General features: G+C 38.1%; 1 protein-coding gene across 1 annotated transcript in view; it reads left to right on the top strand.

Annotated features, from left to right (window-relative positions):
- The window catches only part of CTSC (cathepsin C), a 41,318-nt gene extending 25,345 nt beyond the window's left edge, over window positions 1-15,973 (top strand). Inside the window, exons 5-7 of the mRNA XM_079709492.1 lie at window positions 1,060-1,175; window positions 7,710-7,841; window positions 15,022-15,973. Of these exons, the coding sequence (XP_079565618.1) occupies window positions 1,060-1,175; window positions 7,710-7,841; window positions 15,022-15,524 (751 nt within the window). The 3' untranslated portion in view covers window positions 15,525-15,973. The remainder of the gene's footprint in view (window positions 1-1,059; window positions 1,176-7,709; window positions 7,842-15,021) is intronic.
- The last annotated feature ends 1,717 nt before the right edge of the window (window positions 15,974-17,690 follow it).

A 17,690-nucleotide genomic window follows, 5' to 3' on the forward strand; every position in this document is an offset into this window, starting at 1 on the left:
AATTGCCTGTTTTGTGCCAGATAGTCACCTAAATGTATCAGCAGCATGTTTAGTCTTAATGACATAGATGATGATGATGGTGGTGGTGATCATCATAATAGCTTAATAATTTAGTAAGGACTTATCAGAGACAAGGCCATGTTTTAAGTACTCGTTAATCATTATTACATTGAATTTTCATAACAATCCTTTGCAGTAGGCATGATTATACCCATCTTTTTTGTTGTTGTTGTTGTTTTGGGGTTTTTTTGTTTGTTTTTGTGGTACGCGGGCCTGTCACTGTTGTGGCCTCTCCCATTGCGGAGCACAGGCTCTGGACGCGCAGGCTCAGCGGCCACGTCTCACGGGCCTAGCCACTCCGCGGCATGTGGGATCCTCCCGGACTGGGGCACAAACCCGTGTCCCCTGCATCGGCAGGCAGACTCTCAACCACTGCACCACCAGGGAAGCCCCTATTATACCCATCTTAATAAGAGGTGATCATAGTTTTGTGTTGTTAAGGTCTTTGACGAATATTACACAGCTAGTAAGTGGTAAAGCCATTTGTGGCCATCTTTGTGTCTTACTTTCATCTGTTTATGGAGCTAGTCTGCCTGCTTCTACTTAGATCTTTTATTTCCATGCCTTCACTTCTTTTACAGCTACCATCACCACCATCTCCAGAGTCAAACATCAGTAATTCCTCTATTTTCTCTAAATCCTTTGTAGGCCATCTTCAATTTCTCACATCTGCTTTCTTGGTCAAAATGTATTAAAAGTAAGAGAATGCAGCTATTTAGGCATACTAAAATTAGCAATGGCAATATACGAAACCAACATTATTTCACCGGGGAAAATTACTAGATCCTGAAAAAGAAATGGGTAATTTATACAACTTAGTTATATAATTGACACATTGTATAATAGACACATTTTTGTATAATAGACACATTGAAACACTGATAGACAAGTGCTCTTTGGATCTGAATCTACATTCTAGCCAGCCAGGTGGTTGAAATCATGGAATCATCCTCAAAGGAAAGAATATATATTGACATCAAATGTCTGTTTCCATCCTAGGCCCAAACCTGCACCAATAACTGCTGAAATACAGAAAAAGATTTTGCATTTGCCAGCATCCTGGGACTGGAGAAATGTTCATGGTACCAATTTTGTTACTCCTGTTCGAAACCAAGGTAAAAAAAAAAAGTCCGATTTTTTTTTTCCATTAATTCATTCTGAAATATTTATTGAACATTTACTATGTGCCAGGCTCTCAGATTTTGGGGATACAGAGGTGAATAGGTTATGATCCACTTTAGTAAAGAAATGGAAAATATATAACTAATGAATACTCACTTCTTTTTGTGTCCATGACAGACTTTGGTAGTAGATAATCTCTCCAGCAGGGCTCAGCATTTCTTCAGTATCCTTCTCAGTGTGTTCCAGGTAGCTAATGAAATTAGAGTGATACGTAAGCCAAACTCATTTGCCCTCCTAGTCACTTGTGTAGAAACAAAGAATTGCATGCAGCCAAAATTGGTCTTCCTTCTGCAAGTGGTTTGCTGGAATCCTTTTTTTTTTTAAATTGAAGTATAATAGATTTACAATGTTGTATTAGTTTCAGGTGTACAGCAAAGTGATTCAGTTTATATATATATATTCCTTTTCAGATTCTTTTCCATTATAGTTTATTGAAAGACATTGAGTATAGTTCCCTGTGCTATACAGTAGTCCTTGTTGTTTATCTATTTTGTATACAGTCGTGTGTATATGTTAATCCCAAACTCCTAATTTATCCCTCCCCTTTCCCCTTTGGTAACCACAGTTTTTTTTCTATGTCTGTGAGTCTGTTTCTGTTTTGTAAATAAGTTCATTTGTATCATTTTTTTAGATTCTACATGTAAGTGATATATGATATTTGTCTTTGATTTACTTTACTTAGTATGATAATCTCTAGGACCATCATGTTGCTGCAAATGGCAATATTTCATTCTTTTTTATGGCTGAGTAATATTCCATTGTGTATATATACCACATCTTCTTTATGCTGGAATCCTTCTTTACTACCTGTCTGCCCACTCTACCCCTTTTTCCTCCCTCATCATTTAGTCTTTAATTACTATAGGAGCCCAGAAAATGAATCCTTAAATTTTTTTCTGGTAAAGTAGATTTTTTGAGCTGTGTAAAGACCTTTCAATTAACTTTACCCCAGGATGAGACATACACGGGTAAGTATTAACTCAGCTTCCTGAATGGTGGGCTGGAGGCAGAGCCCAGGTTTACCAAAATTATCACTGTAATTGCATTTTATCAGTTATTTTTGGAAATTGGATACAGGATAAGTAGGTTTAATAACTTTTCCTCTAATAGCACTTGAGAGCAAATTATCTTATCCTAAATTTTAACCAACAATGATTGGAGAATCATTTATATAATACTCAGGTTTATTACTTCTAGGCTCATTTTGAAGATAATTACAGTACACATGACTGCTTTGTTACTATAAAATGGGTGTAGTATTTACTGTCTGGAAACATTCTGATTAGTGTCTCCTGAGAGAGGATTATAAATTTATAACACCCAAAGATAAATTGTCCTTCCCCTTTCTTAAAATTCAATGCTAATCAGCCTCTCCTACTTCTCAACATTCACCACCAACCCTTCAGTTCATCCTCACTGAATTTTTGCAAAGTGTTCTGAATATATGGAGCTTTGAGCAGGTCTTACAGCAGCAGTGTTCCTGTCCTTCATCTGACACCAGAGGTCTCATCTCTTTGTCTTTCCTTTGTACCAATTATTCTGGGACTCTTTGGCTCTAGAGAAAGTGTGGGTCCTGAAATCCATCCCTACCTTTTCTGGAGATAGCTTCCTTGGAAAGGAGGGATTGGAAATGAGAGAAATTTGAAGGTAATTGAGAAATGAATGGAAAGTTGATTAAAGGTTTGATATTAAGAGAGGATTAAAATTTATTCTGTAATCAAACAGGTTTCCTATCCTTATTGGAGAGGATGAAGTAAATACTGCATGTCAAGTGTTGGTTATTGAGGGCTTGGCACATGGTTGTTTCCACTGTGTTGCAGTGTTTATAGAGTAATATGTTAGGAATTTTTTTTGGCTGTGTTGAGTCTTTGCTGCTGTGCATGGACTTTCTTTAGTTGTGACAAGCGGGGGCTACTCTTCATTGCAATGTGTGGGCTTTTCATTGCGGTGGCTTGTCTTGTTGTGAAGCACCGGCTCTAGGCACGTGGGCTTCAGTAGTTGCAGCACGCAGGCTCAGTAGTTGCAGCACGCAGGCCCTAGAGCGTGCGGGCTCAGTAGTTGTGGTGCATGGGCTTAGTTGCTCTGCACATGTGGGATCTTCCCGGACCAGGGATTGAACCCATATCCCCTGCTTCTTAACCACTGTGCCACCAGGGAAGTCCAGGAATTTTTGTTTAATGGCTGAGGATATAAAGACCAATATGACATGGTCCTCATCCTAGAAACTACAGTTTAGCAAGACCTGCAAGCAAAACATTAAAATACAATATGATAACTGCTTTAACAGGGCGTTTTTAAAATTCTTTAGGAAAAGGTTGAAAGAAATATTTAGTTCCACTCACTTCACAAAATATATGATTGACTACTGATGAGATAATAATTCAGGGGAAGGAAATTAGACTCTCTAAAGCTAGATCCTTTGACAATGGTTTTCCTGTGGCTTGGTAAAAGGTATTGTCATCTCTAATATTCCATATTCTTTGAGTGTTATAAATATGGTTTGTACAGACATGGGCAATTTAAAAACAGAGGGCTTTGACAGATTAATTGCTTTTAAATTGATCCCTCATCTGTAGTATCTTGTTAGGTGTCTGAGAAAATAATGTACTTAGTTGTTCCTCTTTTGATTTCTTTTTGGTTTTCTGTACTTTAGGTTGGGAAAAAATTATTTTCTATTCCTACTAACTGGGCTACTTGGAAATTTCCACTAACTTAAATACACCAGTGTTCTATATAACCTAGAATTCAAATTACCCACAGTTAAGGGAATTCACAACTTTCCTCTATTCGGAGAGCAAATCAAGATTAATGAAAAAAAAATATGGTGCGGGGGTGTGTGCAAATTCTTACCTTTACACGTGTTAATATCTCCAAGCACTAGCCATGTAGCCAGGATTTACTTTGATGTATGAGAGGGAAGAGAGCTAGAAAGTTGCAAGAGATGGATGTTCTTTGTTCTTCTCCCAGCTGTGCTGTCTTTATTTATTATTGCATCTTCAAGAAAGAAGGGGAGTGTCTTTCAGGTCACATTAATTAGGAAATGCAGAGGGTTTTCCTAACTTTAAAATCTAGTTCGTTTAAGTCTTGTTCTAACTACTGTTTATATTAAAGCTGGAAGGGGCCTTAAACTGCTCCACCCTATTCCTTTTACACACAAATAAAAAGAAATGCCAGAAAGGTCAAGTGACTTGCCCAGAGTCACACAGCTGAGTGACAGGGTGGGAGGGAAGGGAAAAAAAGAATCCTGGCTCTTTACTCCCATTTCAGTGTTCTCTCCACTGTTAGAAGTTACAGCTGAATATAGTTAAACCATCTGACAATCACGTATCTATTTGAGATTGTGGAAATATGATTACTGTAGAGCTCTGTCTGGATCATCTCCCCTTCTTCTTCTTTATTGCCCTGTAGTCTTCTTAAGAGAAAATGGTCCTTTTATTTATTTTTATTGTTTATTTATTTACTTGTCTGTTTATTGAAGTATAGTTGATTTACAGAATCTAGACTCTGGCCCTGACTTCTGAAGAGGCATTAATTACCTCGGCAGCTGACCTTCTGGGAACATCAAGGGCTTGAGGAAGGTTATCTCCTTTCCTCATTCCTGTGATTTCTCTGTTAACAGAGCACATTCTGAGCCCTTGAATGTACATGTGGCTTGTCCCTCCCACAATGCTGGCTGGTCAGATGATGAGGGTTTAATAGTTAATACCAAGAGAGATTATTTCTGTGGCTGCCCTGGGCCAAGAATGCTAAATGGCCAAATTGGGGCCATTTCTAGACTCTTGTGATGTTATTTATTGAAAGATCCTGATGTCTCAAGAAAAGAACACTGGCCTTGGCCATTTACTGTCACTCATCTAGTTCTTTGACATTCTGTCATTTGAAAGAGGAGTCCTAAGGATAGTATTATTTGGATGGTTTTGAAAACAAAATATGCATGTTAATTTCATTCTATCTAGTAACTAGAAGACAGGGAAAGGAAATTTGAAAATTCTTTAAAGTAGATACTGATCTATAAATGGAAAAAGACAGTACTCTGCATTAGGAGACATTTAGGTGCTAGCACCTGCCACCCTTTAGTTTTGTGACTTTGGACAGGTCAGTGCTTCTTTTTGAATCTCAGTGTATGTATTATTGAGTAGGTTGTACACTAGATGAATCCCAAGGCCCCTTTCCAAATGTTTCTCTTCTAATCTTCATAATTTAGGTGATCCCTCAGTGGCAAAAGCAGTATGGATAAATCTGAGATGTTTATGGGGAGAATTTTGGGGACCATCAGAATGGTAGCAGTTACAGGGTGATAGGGCTCTAATGGACTAAAAGTAAATATTAACTGTTTCCATTGAAATAACCTCTCCTGGATATAAATATGTATCCACTTATTCATAATTTGACTTTTCTTTCTACAAGGATGCACTGAGTTCCTTCATTGCATCAGGCATCAAGGTGAAGAAAACAGATTTCCTGTAAACACTCAAAGAAATTCACAATTTAGTTTGAGGAAAATGGTATTAAGTAATTCAAGTAGGCTTAAGAATGTTGGAGGCTGAGCATAGAGTATCCTGGCTTTCCTTTGTACTCAGGGAGGGACATGAATGAATGGTTACCTGGAGAAGAGAAAAACAGTGCCCCTCATATTTTTAATGGACAGTGTTCTTCTTAATACTTTTTGGAGGAAGACATTCACTAACTAAATTCAGACTTATTGAAGAGAACAAAGGCAGCATTCTCTTTATGTAGAATGAATGTTTTGAATTGTAATATTGTCTGTTCGTTCGTCTTACTTTACGTGTACAAGGGAGTGCTTACCATTCAAGTAATTTGGTAACTAATTAATATTAGTAACTTGAATAACATGTCAACTTCATTTACTACCAGTGTCTCAGGTTTGGTACAAGCATATCTCCATGTAGAATTTGTATCAGTGGCAGAGGTGAAAGAGGCTGTATCATAATGGGGATATTAAGTTATGCTCATTTCTTTCTAGAATTGTAACAAGTGGAAATCCCAGTTTTGTTACATACATTCCATATTTTATTCTGTGTATTTATTTCTTCTACTCACACATATTGAAGAAACAGATAAAAATATTTTTATATAAATTACCTCACAATACAATATTTTTTCTTCTCTTGAAGCAGCAACTATATTCCTAGCATATGCTTCTTAAGTAAATTTATTTTGTCTTGCCAGAGCATTTACATATTAAATAAAGCTGCTTTCTTTTCCCTTCTCCCCTACCTCCATACAGCTACTTTTCAATTTATTTTCCATTTCACTACCTCCACCTGCTTTATATCTTTACTTCCTTATTGGCCACCTTAAATACCATATCCATCATTATAATTACTCTCTTACCTCCTTGGACTTTGTTGTATTTTGCCTCCTTGACCCTGGTTGAATCCAACTCTCTACTATAATACACCCATACCTGAGCCATTATTAGGGTTAATTCTACCCAACAAGGGCTTTAGAAAATGCCTCTCTGGAGATATTTAAAAGCTTAGCTTATATGTATCCCTCCATTATTTTCTCTCAAGTTGATGGCTCAGAATGTTGCAAATGTAAATCATTTCTGCATTATTAAGAATACTGCCAAATGGAAGCAACCTAAGTGTCCATCAACAGATTAATGGATAAAGAAGATGTGGCACATATATACAGTGGAATATTACTCAGCCATAAAAAGAAACGAAATTGAGTTATTTGTAGTGAGGTGGATGGACCTAGAGACTGTCATACAAAGTGAAGTAAGTCAGAAAGAGAAAAATAAATACTGTATGCTAACGCATATATATGGAATTTAAAAAAAAAAAAGCTTCTGAAGAACCCAGGGGCAGGACAGGAATAAAGATGCAGATGTAGAGAATGGACTTGAGGACACAGGGAGGGGGAAGGGTAAGCTGGGACGAAGTGAGAGAGTGGCATGGACATATATACACTACCAAATGTAAAATAGATAGCCGGTGGGAAGCCGCCACATAGCACAGGGAGATCAGCTGGGTGCTTTGTGACCACCTAGAGGGGTGGGATAGGGAGGGTGGGAGGGAGACGCAAGAGGGAGGAGATATGGGGATATATGTATATGTATAGCTGATTCACTTTGTTATAGAGCAGAAACTAACACACCATTGTAAAGCAATTATACGCCAATAAAGATGTTAAAAAAAAAAGAATATTGTCAAATGCTTTGCAGAAGTTAGGAGGTTTTTTTCTCCCAAAGTATTTTCAAGAAAAGCCCTGTATAGTAATGTTTGCCTTTTGGTGAAAAAACTAAAATCTTAATGTTTGCCTGTAACGTCAGTAGCATTCTTTGATTGAATCTTCTTTATTGTGCTGATCCTTATGAACAAAAACTGCAACACTCAATATAAATATATTAATGTATGTCATGCATTTAAGGTTTCTATGATTCTTTTTGAGTGCGTCAAAGGTCTCTTGGGTTATATATCCTTCTTTTCTATCACCAGGGTCTTGTGGAAGCTGCTACTCATTTGCTTCTATAGGGATGATGGAAGCAAGAATCCGTATACTAACCAACAATACCCAGACCCCAATCTTGAGTCCTCAGGAGGTTGTGTCTTGCAGCCAGTATGCTCAAGGTATGTGTTGTATTTCAGGCACTGTTTACCTGTGTGTAGTTTGCCATTGTTGGCAAAGCCGTAAGGATGGGATAGTACAGAGATCATAATGTCTTCTGTCAGAAAACTTGGGTGCGATTCATAGAAAGACAGACAACATGAAAAGGCAGAAGGCTATGTACCAGATGAAGGAACAAGATAAAACCCCAGAAAAATAACTAAGTAAAGTGGAGATAGGCAACCTTCCAGAAAAGAATTCAGAATAATCAGGGTGAAGATGATCCAGGACCTCGGAAAAAGAATAGAGACAAAGATCGAGAAGATGCAAGAAATGTTTAAAAAACACATAGAAGAATTAAAGAACAAACAAACAGAGATGAACAATACAATAACTGAAATGAAAACTACACTAGAAGGAATCAATAGCAGAATAACTGAGGCAGAAGAGCTGATAAGTGACCTGGAAAACAGAATGGTGGAATTCACTGCTGTGGAACAGAACAAAGAAAAAAGAATGAAAAGAAATGAAGACAGCCTAAGAGACCATGGGGACAACATTAAATGCAACAACATTCGCATTACAGGGATCCCAGAAGGAGAAGAGAGAGAGAAAGGACCCGAGAAAATATTTGAAGAGATTATAGTCGAAAACTTCCCTAACATGGGAAAGGAAACAGCCATCCAAGTCCAGAAAGCACAGAGAGTCCCATACAGGAGAAACCCAAGGAGAAACACACTGAGACACATAGTAATCAAACTGGCAAAAACTAAACACAAAGAAAAATTATTGAAAGCAGCAAGGGAAAAATGACAAATAACATACAAGGGAACTCCCATAAGGTTAACAGCTGATTTCTCAGCAGAAACTCTACAAGCCAAAAGGGAGTGCCATGATATACTTAAAGTGATGAAAGGGAAGAACCTACAACCAAGATTAATCTACCCGCAAGGATCTCATTCAGACTCGATGGAGAAATCAAAAGCTTTACAGACAAGAGAAGCTAAGAGAATTCAGCACCACCAAACGAGCTCTACAACAAATACTAAAGGAACTTCTCTAAGTAGGAAACACAAGCAAAGATAAGGACCTACAAAAACAAACCCAAAACAATTAAGAAAATGGTCATAGGAACATACGTATCGATAATTACCTTAAACGTGAATGGATTAAATGCTCCAACCAAAAGACACAGGCTTGCTGAATGGATACAAAAACAAGACCTATATATATGCTGTCTACAAGTGACCCACTTCAGACCTAGGGACACATACAGACTGAAAGTGAGGGGATGGAAAAAGATATTCCATACAAATGGAAATCAAAAGAAAGCTGGAGTAGCAACACTCATATCAGATAAAATAGACTTTACAATAAAGAATGTTACAAGAGACAAGGAAGGACACTACATATGATCAACGGAACAATCCAAGAAGAAGATATAACAATTATAAATATATATGCACCCAAGATAGGAGCACCACAATACATAGGCAACTGCTAACAGCTATAAAAGAGGATATTGACAGTAACACAATAATAGTGGGGGACTTTTAACACCTCACTTACACCAATGGACAGATCATCCAAACAGAAAATTAATAAGGAAACAGAAGCTTTAAATGACACAATAGACCAGATAGATTTAATCGATATTTATAGGACATTCCATCCAAAAACAGCAGATTACACTTTCTTCTCAAGTGCGCATAGAACATTCTCCAGGATAGATCACATCTTGGGTCACAAATCAAGCCTCAGTAAATTTAAGAAAATTGAAATCGTATCATGCATCTTTTCTGATCACATTGCTATGAGTTTAGAAATGAATTACAGCAAACACATGGAGGCTAAACAATACATTACTAAATAACAAAGAGATCACTGAAGAAATCAAAGAGGATATCAAAACCTACCTAGAGACAAATGACAATGAAACAACTATCCAAAACCTACGGGATGCAGCAAAAGCATTTCTAAGAGGGAAGTTTATAGCTATACAAGTCTACCTCAAGAAACAAGAAAAGGGGCTTCCCTGGTGGCGCAGTGGTTGAGAGTCCGCCTGCCGATGCAGGGGACACGGGTTCGTGACCCAGTCCGGGAAGATCCCACATGCCGCAGAGCGGCTGGGCCCGTGGGCCACGGCCGTTGAGCCTGCGCGTCCGGAGCCTGTGCTCCGCAATTGGAGAGGCCACAACAGTGAGAGGCCCACATACCGCAAAAAAAAAAAAAAAAAAAGAAAGAAACAAGAAAAATCTCAAATAAACAATCTTACCTTGCACCTAAAAGAACTAGAGAAAGAAGAACAAACAAAACCCAAAGTTAGCAGAAGGAAAGAAATCATAGAGATCAGAGCAGAAATAAATGAAATAGAAACAAAGAAAACAATAGCAAAGATCAATAAAACTAAAAGCTGGTTCTTTGAGAAGATAAACCATATTGATAAACCACTAGCCAGACTCATCAAGAAAAAGAGGGAGAGGACTCAAATCAATAGAATTAGAAGTGAAAAAGGAGAAGTTGCAACAGACACCGCAGAAATACACCGCATCCTAAGAGACGACTACAAGCAACTCTATGCCAATAAAATGGACAACCTGGAAGAAATGGACAAATTCTTAGAAAGGTATAACATTCCAAGACTGAACCAGGAAGAAATAGAAAATATGAACAGACCAATCACAAGTAATGAAATTGAAACTGTGATTAAAAATCTTCCAACAAACAAAGTCCAGGACCAGATGGCTTCACAGGTGAATTCTATCAAACATTTAGAGAAGAGCAAACACCTATCCTTCTCAAACTCTTCCAAAATATTGCAGAGGAAGGAACACTCCCAAACTCATTCTATGAGGCCACCATCACTCTGACACCAGAACCAGACAAAGATGCTACAACGAAAGAAAATTACAGACCAATATCACTGATGAATATAGATGCAAAAATCCTCAACAAAATACTAGCAAACAGAATCCAACAACATTAAAAGGATCATACACTATGATCAACTGGAATTTATCCCAGGGATGCAAGGATTCTTCAGTATACACAAATCAACCAATATGATACACTATATTAACAAATTGAAGAATAAAAACCATATGATCATCTCAATAGATTCAGAAAAAGCTTTTGAAAAAATTCAATACCCATTTATGATCAAAACTCTCCAGAAATTGGGCATAGAGTGAACCTACCTCAACATAATAAAGGCCATATATGACAAACCCACAGCAAACATCATTCTCAATGGTGAAAAACTGAAAGCATTTCCTCTAAGATCAGGAAGAAGACAAGGATGTCCACTCTCACCACTATTATTCAACATAGTTTTGGAAGTCCTAGCACAGCAATCTGAGAAGGAAAAGAAATAAAAGGAATACAAATCGGGAAAGAAGAAGTAAGGCTGTTAGTGTTTGCAGAAGACATGATACTATACATAGAGAATCCTAAAGATGCCATCAGAAAACTACAAGCTAATCACTGAATTTGGTAAAGTTGCAGGATACAAAATTAATGCACAGAAATCTCTTGCATTCCTGTATACTAATGATGAAAAATCTGAAAGAGAAATTAAGGAAACACTCCCATTTACCATTGCAACAAAAAGAGTAAAATACCTAGGAATAAACCTACCTAGGGAGAGAAAAGACCTGTAAGCAGCAAACTATAAGACACTGATGAAAGAAATTAAAGATGATACCAACAGATGGAGAGAGATACCATGTTCTTGGATTGGAAGAATCAATATTGTAAAAATGACTATACTACCCAAAGCAATCTACAGATTCAATGCAATCCCTATCAAATTCCCAATGGCATTTTTCACAGAACTATAACAAAAAACCTTAAAATTTGTATGGAGACACAAAAGACCCTGCATACCCAAAGCAGTCTTGAGGGAAAAAAGCAGAGCTGGAGGAATCAGGCTCCCTGACTTCAGACTATACTACAAAGCTACAGTAATCAAGACAATATGGTACTGCCACAAAAACAGAAATATAGATCAATGGAACAAGATAGAAAGCCCAGAGATAAACCCACGCACTTATCGTCAACTAACCTATGACAAAGGAGGCAGGGATATACAATGGAGAAAATACAGTATCTTCAATAAGTGGTGCTGGGAAAAGTGGACAGCTACATGTAAAAGAATGAAATTAGAACACTCCCTAACACCATACACAAAAATAAACTCAAAATGGATTAGAGACCTAAATGTAAGACTGGACACTATAAAACTCTTAGAGGAAAACATAGGAAGAACACTCTGACATAAATCACATCAGGATCTGTTTTGATCCACCTCCTAGAGTAATAGAAATAAAAACAAAAATAAACAAATGGGACCTGATGAAACTTAAAAGCTTTTGCACAGCAAAGGAAATCATAAACAAGACGAAAAGATAATCCTCAGAGTGGGAGAAAATATTTGCAAATGAATCAACAGACAAAAGATTAATCTCCAATATATATAAACAGCTCATGCAGCTCAATATTAAAAAACTAAATAACCCAGTCAAAAAATGGGCAGAAGACCTAAATAGACATTTCTCCAAAGAAGGCATACAGATGGCCAAGCTGCTCAATATCACTAATTATTAGAGAAATGCAAATCAAAACTACAATGAGCTATCACCTCACACCAGTTAGAATGGGCATCATCAGAAAATCTACAAACAACAAATGCTGGAGAGGGTGTGGAGAAAAGGGAACCCGCTTGCACTGTTGGTGGGAATGTAAATTGATACAGCCACTATGGAGAACAGTATGGAGGTTACTTAAAAAAGTAAAAATAGAACTACTGTATGATCCAGCAGTCCCATTACTGGGCATATACGCAGAGAAAACCATAATTCAAAAAGATACATGCACCCCAATGTTCTTTGCAGCAGTATTTACAATAGCCAGGTCATGGAAGCAACCAAAATGCCCACTGACACATGAATGGACAAAGAAGATGTGGTACATATATACAATGGAATATTACTCAGACATAAAAAGGAACGAAATTGGGTCGTTTGTTGAGACGTGGGTGTATCTAGAGACTATCATACAGAGTGAAGTAAGTCAGAAAGAGAAAAACAAATATTGTATATTAACGCATATATTTGGAACCTAGAAAAGTGGTATAGATGAACTGGTTTGCAGGGCAGAAATTGAGACACAGATGTAGAGAACAAACGTATGGACACCAAGGGGGGAAAGTGGTGGGGGAGGTGGGGGTGGTGGTGTGATGAATTGGGTGATTGGGATTGGCATGTATACACTGATGTGTATAAAACTGATGACTAATAAGAACCTGCTGTATACAAAAATAAATAAAATTCAAAAATTCAGAAAAAACAAACCTGGGTGCAAGTTCTGGTCCTATCACTTATTATCGAGTGGTTTCTCATGGAATTCACTGTACCATCCAGCAAGATGTCAATAATTGCTATATTTTGAGTAAGCACTGGCTCTTAGGAGCCTCTTACATGCATTATCCAACAGTGCTCAAACCCTGAAAGAGTAGTTGTTATCCTATTTATAGATAAGGAACAGACATGAAGTTGTTCTATAGTATTTTGAAGGCCACTCAGCTTCTAAGCATGAATTTCAGTCCCAAATAAGGTCTAATTCTGAAACCTAATTCTTATTAAAATCATACGAAACTGGTTTCTCTCCAGAAGGATTTAAAAATTGTGTACGTAGGCTTCTAGAACAGGCTATACGTAAGGTGTGTAGAAATCCAGGCTGCCATTGATTCAGGGAGAAACATTCTCATTTTAAAGTTTTCTGCTGTCAACCCCAGGTTTGGCTACTAGAGACTTTCTCAGTTCACCAGTGAAACTGCTGGTGAATGATTGTCAGTGAGCCTTTCCTTCTTTCTGAAATACTTATTAAACTCTGACATTGTGACTTTTGGGTCCTGGGGACTCTGAAGTATCAAGAGAGTCCTTACGGGCTTCCCTGGTGACGCAGTGGTTGGGAGTCCGCCTGCCGATGCAGGGGACACGGGTTCGTGCCCCAATCCGGGAAGATCCCACATGCCACGGAGCAGCTGGTCCCGTGAGCCGTGGCCGCTGAGCCTGTGCGTCCGGAGCCCGTGCTCCGCAACGGGAGAGGCCACAACAGTGAAAGGCCCACATACCGCAAAAAAAAAAAAAAAAAAGAGAGAGTCCTTACCCTCATGAAGCTTACAGTTAAGTGAGGAAAATAGAAATTAAATAATTATAAGAACAATGAAGAAAAAGGGTTCTGGATGTGTATACAGGCATACCTCATTTTATTGTGCTTCTCAGATACAGCATGGGTTTTTTGTTTTTGTTTTGTTTTTTACAAACTGAAGGTTCGTGGCAACCCTGCATCGAGCAAGTCTGTCAGTGCCATTTTTGCAACAGGATTTGCTCACTTCATGTCCCTTTATCACATTTTGGTAATTCTTGAAATATTTCCAACCTTCTGCCAGCAAAAAGATTGTAACTCATTGAATGCTCTGGTGGTTAGCAGGGTTTTTTTTTTAGCAATAAAGCATTTTAAAATTAAGGTGTGTGTACTGTTTTTTAGACAAAATGCACACTTAATAGACTACAGTAGACTGTAAACATAACTTTTATATGCACTAGGAAACCAAAACATTTGTGTGACTTTATTGTGATATTTGCTTTATTTTGGTAGTCTGGAACTGAACCTGCAGTGTCCCTGAGATATGCTTGTAATAGGGCCAGGACTGGAGGAAGGATATGGGGACCTAATTTAGACTTTTCTGCAAGAGGTGGTCAGAGAAGACTTCATTGAGGAAGTGTCTGGCTATTTAATAATGACAATAATAGCGAACTTTTATTGCTTTTACATGAAGTAATTTATTTAATCCTACAAGGAAGGTGCTATTGCTATCTATATTTTACAGATAAGTAAACAGAGGTACAGAGAAATTATCAATTCTTAACCCAGTTTTGGATTGAGCCTATATAGTCAGGCTTCAGAGCCTCCCACTTAACCACGAAGCTACCTTCCATATCAGGTGCCGAATAAATGTCTGTCAAATAGATGGCTGATGGATGGATGAATGAAGTGGTATTTAAGCTGAGAAACAACTTCTAGGGGTGACATAAAGAATAATTAATGGCATAGAAAAGAAAAAATATGAAATGGGACAGTTTCTTTTGTACCCCTTTCTAATAGAGGGTAATAATAACTCTGTGTGTTCTTCATCCTCAGGCTGTGAAGGTGGCTTCCCATATCTCATCGCGGGAAAGTATGCCCAAGATTTTGGGCTGGTGGAAGAGGCCTGCTTCCCCTACACAGGCACAGATTCTCCATGCAAACTCAAAGAGGACTGCTTCCATTACTACTCCTCCGACTACCACTATGTGGGAGGTTTCTATGGGGGCTGCAATGAAGCCCTGATGAAGCTTGAGCTGGTCCATCATGGGCCCATGGCAGCTGCCTTTGAAGTCTATGATGACTTCTTCCACTACCACAAGGGGATCTACCACCACACTGGTCTGAGAGACCCTTTCAACCCCTTTGAGCTGACCAATCACGCTATCCTGCTGGTGGGCTATGGCACTGACTTGGCCTCTGGACTGGATTACTGGATTGTTAAAAACAGCTGGGGCCCTGGCTGGGGTGAGGATGGTTACTTCCGGATCCGCAGAGGAACCGATGAGTGTTCAATTGAAAGCATAGCACTGGCGGCCACACCAATTCCTAAATTGTAGGGTGTACCTCCCAGCGTTTCATACTGACCACCATCAGTCATGAAAGGAAACTGACTTATTCACAGACTAGACTTTTACCGTATTGCTACTGCAATATCAAAAGCTTACAAATAGATTCCTATGAGGATTTGTGCCTTTAAAATTAAAACTGCCCTTGACGGTAATATACTTTCCCATTGAACACCAGCCTGCTTTTCCCTAAGTATTCAGTGAAATGAGGTTTTTATGGATGATGGTGAACTATGAAGTAATGGATTTTGCTAATCATTTGTGATTCAAACAGATGCTGTATTTTTTAAAGTCTATGTGAATGCACAGGCTTACTTTTAACTTGTATAAATCATGAGAAAATATGGCAATGATTATTAAATTTAAAAATTTTTTGTAAATATTCAGGTGATATGTATTTTGAAATTTATGTATGTACTTAAGAGAATTTTTAATCTTGACTCCTTCAGTTGTATTTACTTCTCTCACTTATGTAAATACTTTAAAAAGGAAAATCAGGGTATTTCAACTAAAAACAACAAAATTATGAACATTTACAATAAGGGGTATACTCAGTTAATGTCTAGTGAACCCTGAAATTATCTCCTGGATATTTGATGAGACAGAGATTATAAAGAAAAGATACAGGAGTTTTGATAAGAGTCTGGTTATTGGTTAAACCTTCTTATGGTGTATCTTGCATTTGGAAGTATTGGTTAGCCTTCATTGGCTGAGCAGTAATAGCCTAATTAGTGGAATATTAGCAGTTTATATTTGGTCAGATCTTTGGGATCTCCAAGGGATATTTCACAGTGATATGAAATCTCCACACTGTGTAAACAGATAGGATCCATTAGAAATAATAGATCTGGCAAAATTAGGCAAATTAGAGCTCTAAACCATAAACAAGAACTATAAGGCTTTTAGAGCTGAAAGGGACCCTGGAGATGGTTCAATGTAACTTCCTGTTAACCAGAAAAAGACACTGAGGCTTATACAGAGGGCAAGTGGCTCATCCAAGGTCACACAGCTGGTAAATAATGAGTCTAGATTAGAACCTAGGTTTTCTAAATCTGGTTCTCACTTCCTTGAGTGACTTAGACACTGAATCTCTGTGCTTTCCACCAGAGTATCCAAAATCACCAGGGATACTAGATGCATAGTTGGAAATTTCCTATTGACATGTTAAGTCTCAGTTTTGTCTTAAGCCTCATGTACTTTTTGTATTGCAGTTCACTACAATGACATTTTTAATCTTAAACTGAAGGGTTATTCCAGGAGTTTGCCTCGTATTTAAAGTGTGGCTTCTTGGGCCTCCTGGTACATGGCCACATACCTTTGACCTTTTTACCACATGATGACAAAGAAGCAGACACTCTGAATGGCAGGCATAGCCAGAGTCATTATGTGGAAGGCCTCCAAGGAGGTATATTTTCCTTGTTACTGTTACTGGTGGAATGTAATAATTATAAACCTAATTTATGCCTAGCCTTGTTGCTACATGAAAGTGTAAATAGACTTTGAAATCAAGCAGGAATTTATTTTTCACTAAAATTTATAAAGATATACTACCTGTCAGCTTAATAGCTAAGATTTTCTTCAACCCATTAAGTGTGAGCTCATCCTCTGGTTTTTACTTGGACAGCAGTCAGTTGACACATGTGAGAGCAAGTCCTGAAGGTGAAGAGCACCCATGCTTTTGCACCATTTCATGGGGGCCCCGGCTGGGCTCTGAAGGAAAATCGTTGCTCATATCATTCTTTAAATAATCTAGGAAATATTGAAGGACTAAATGATTGTTGTGAACTTAACTGGCAATGGGAAGCAGGTCTCACAAGCATGATGAGTTGAGGACAAGCAATGGCTTGAAAAGGCCCTAAGTTTTCAGAGGTGCATGCAGGATTGCCCAGAGAGCTCAAGTTACACTGCCCTTCAACTTGCATTTTCTGCTGTGGGAGGTCTGCTTTTCCTATTGCTCTACAAGAGAAAGATCACCATTTCATCCACAGTGGTGGAATTCATTCAAGACGTTGACTGAATCATGGTTCCATCATGGTTCCTTAAGCCATGTAATTAAACTGTTAAGCTATACAAAAAGCAAGTTTCATTATCTGAAACTTGTTTGTATTGGTGCTAACAGAACATATCATCAAAGTCTGTTGAGCAAGTTAGCTCTGG

The sequence above is a fragment of the Hyperoodon ampullatus genome (genome assembly GCF_949752795.1).
Source record: "Hyperoodon ampullatus genome assembly, chromosome: 7".
Classification (NCBI taxonomy): Eukaryota; Metazoa; Chordata; class Mammalia; order Artiodactyla; family Ziphiidae; genus Hyperoodon; species Hyperoodon ampullatus.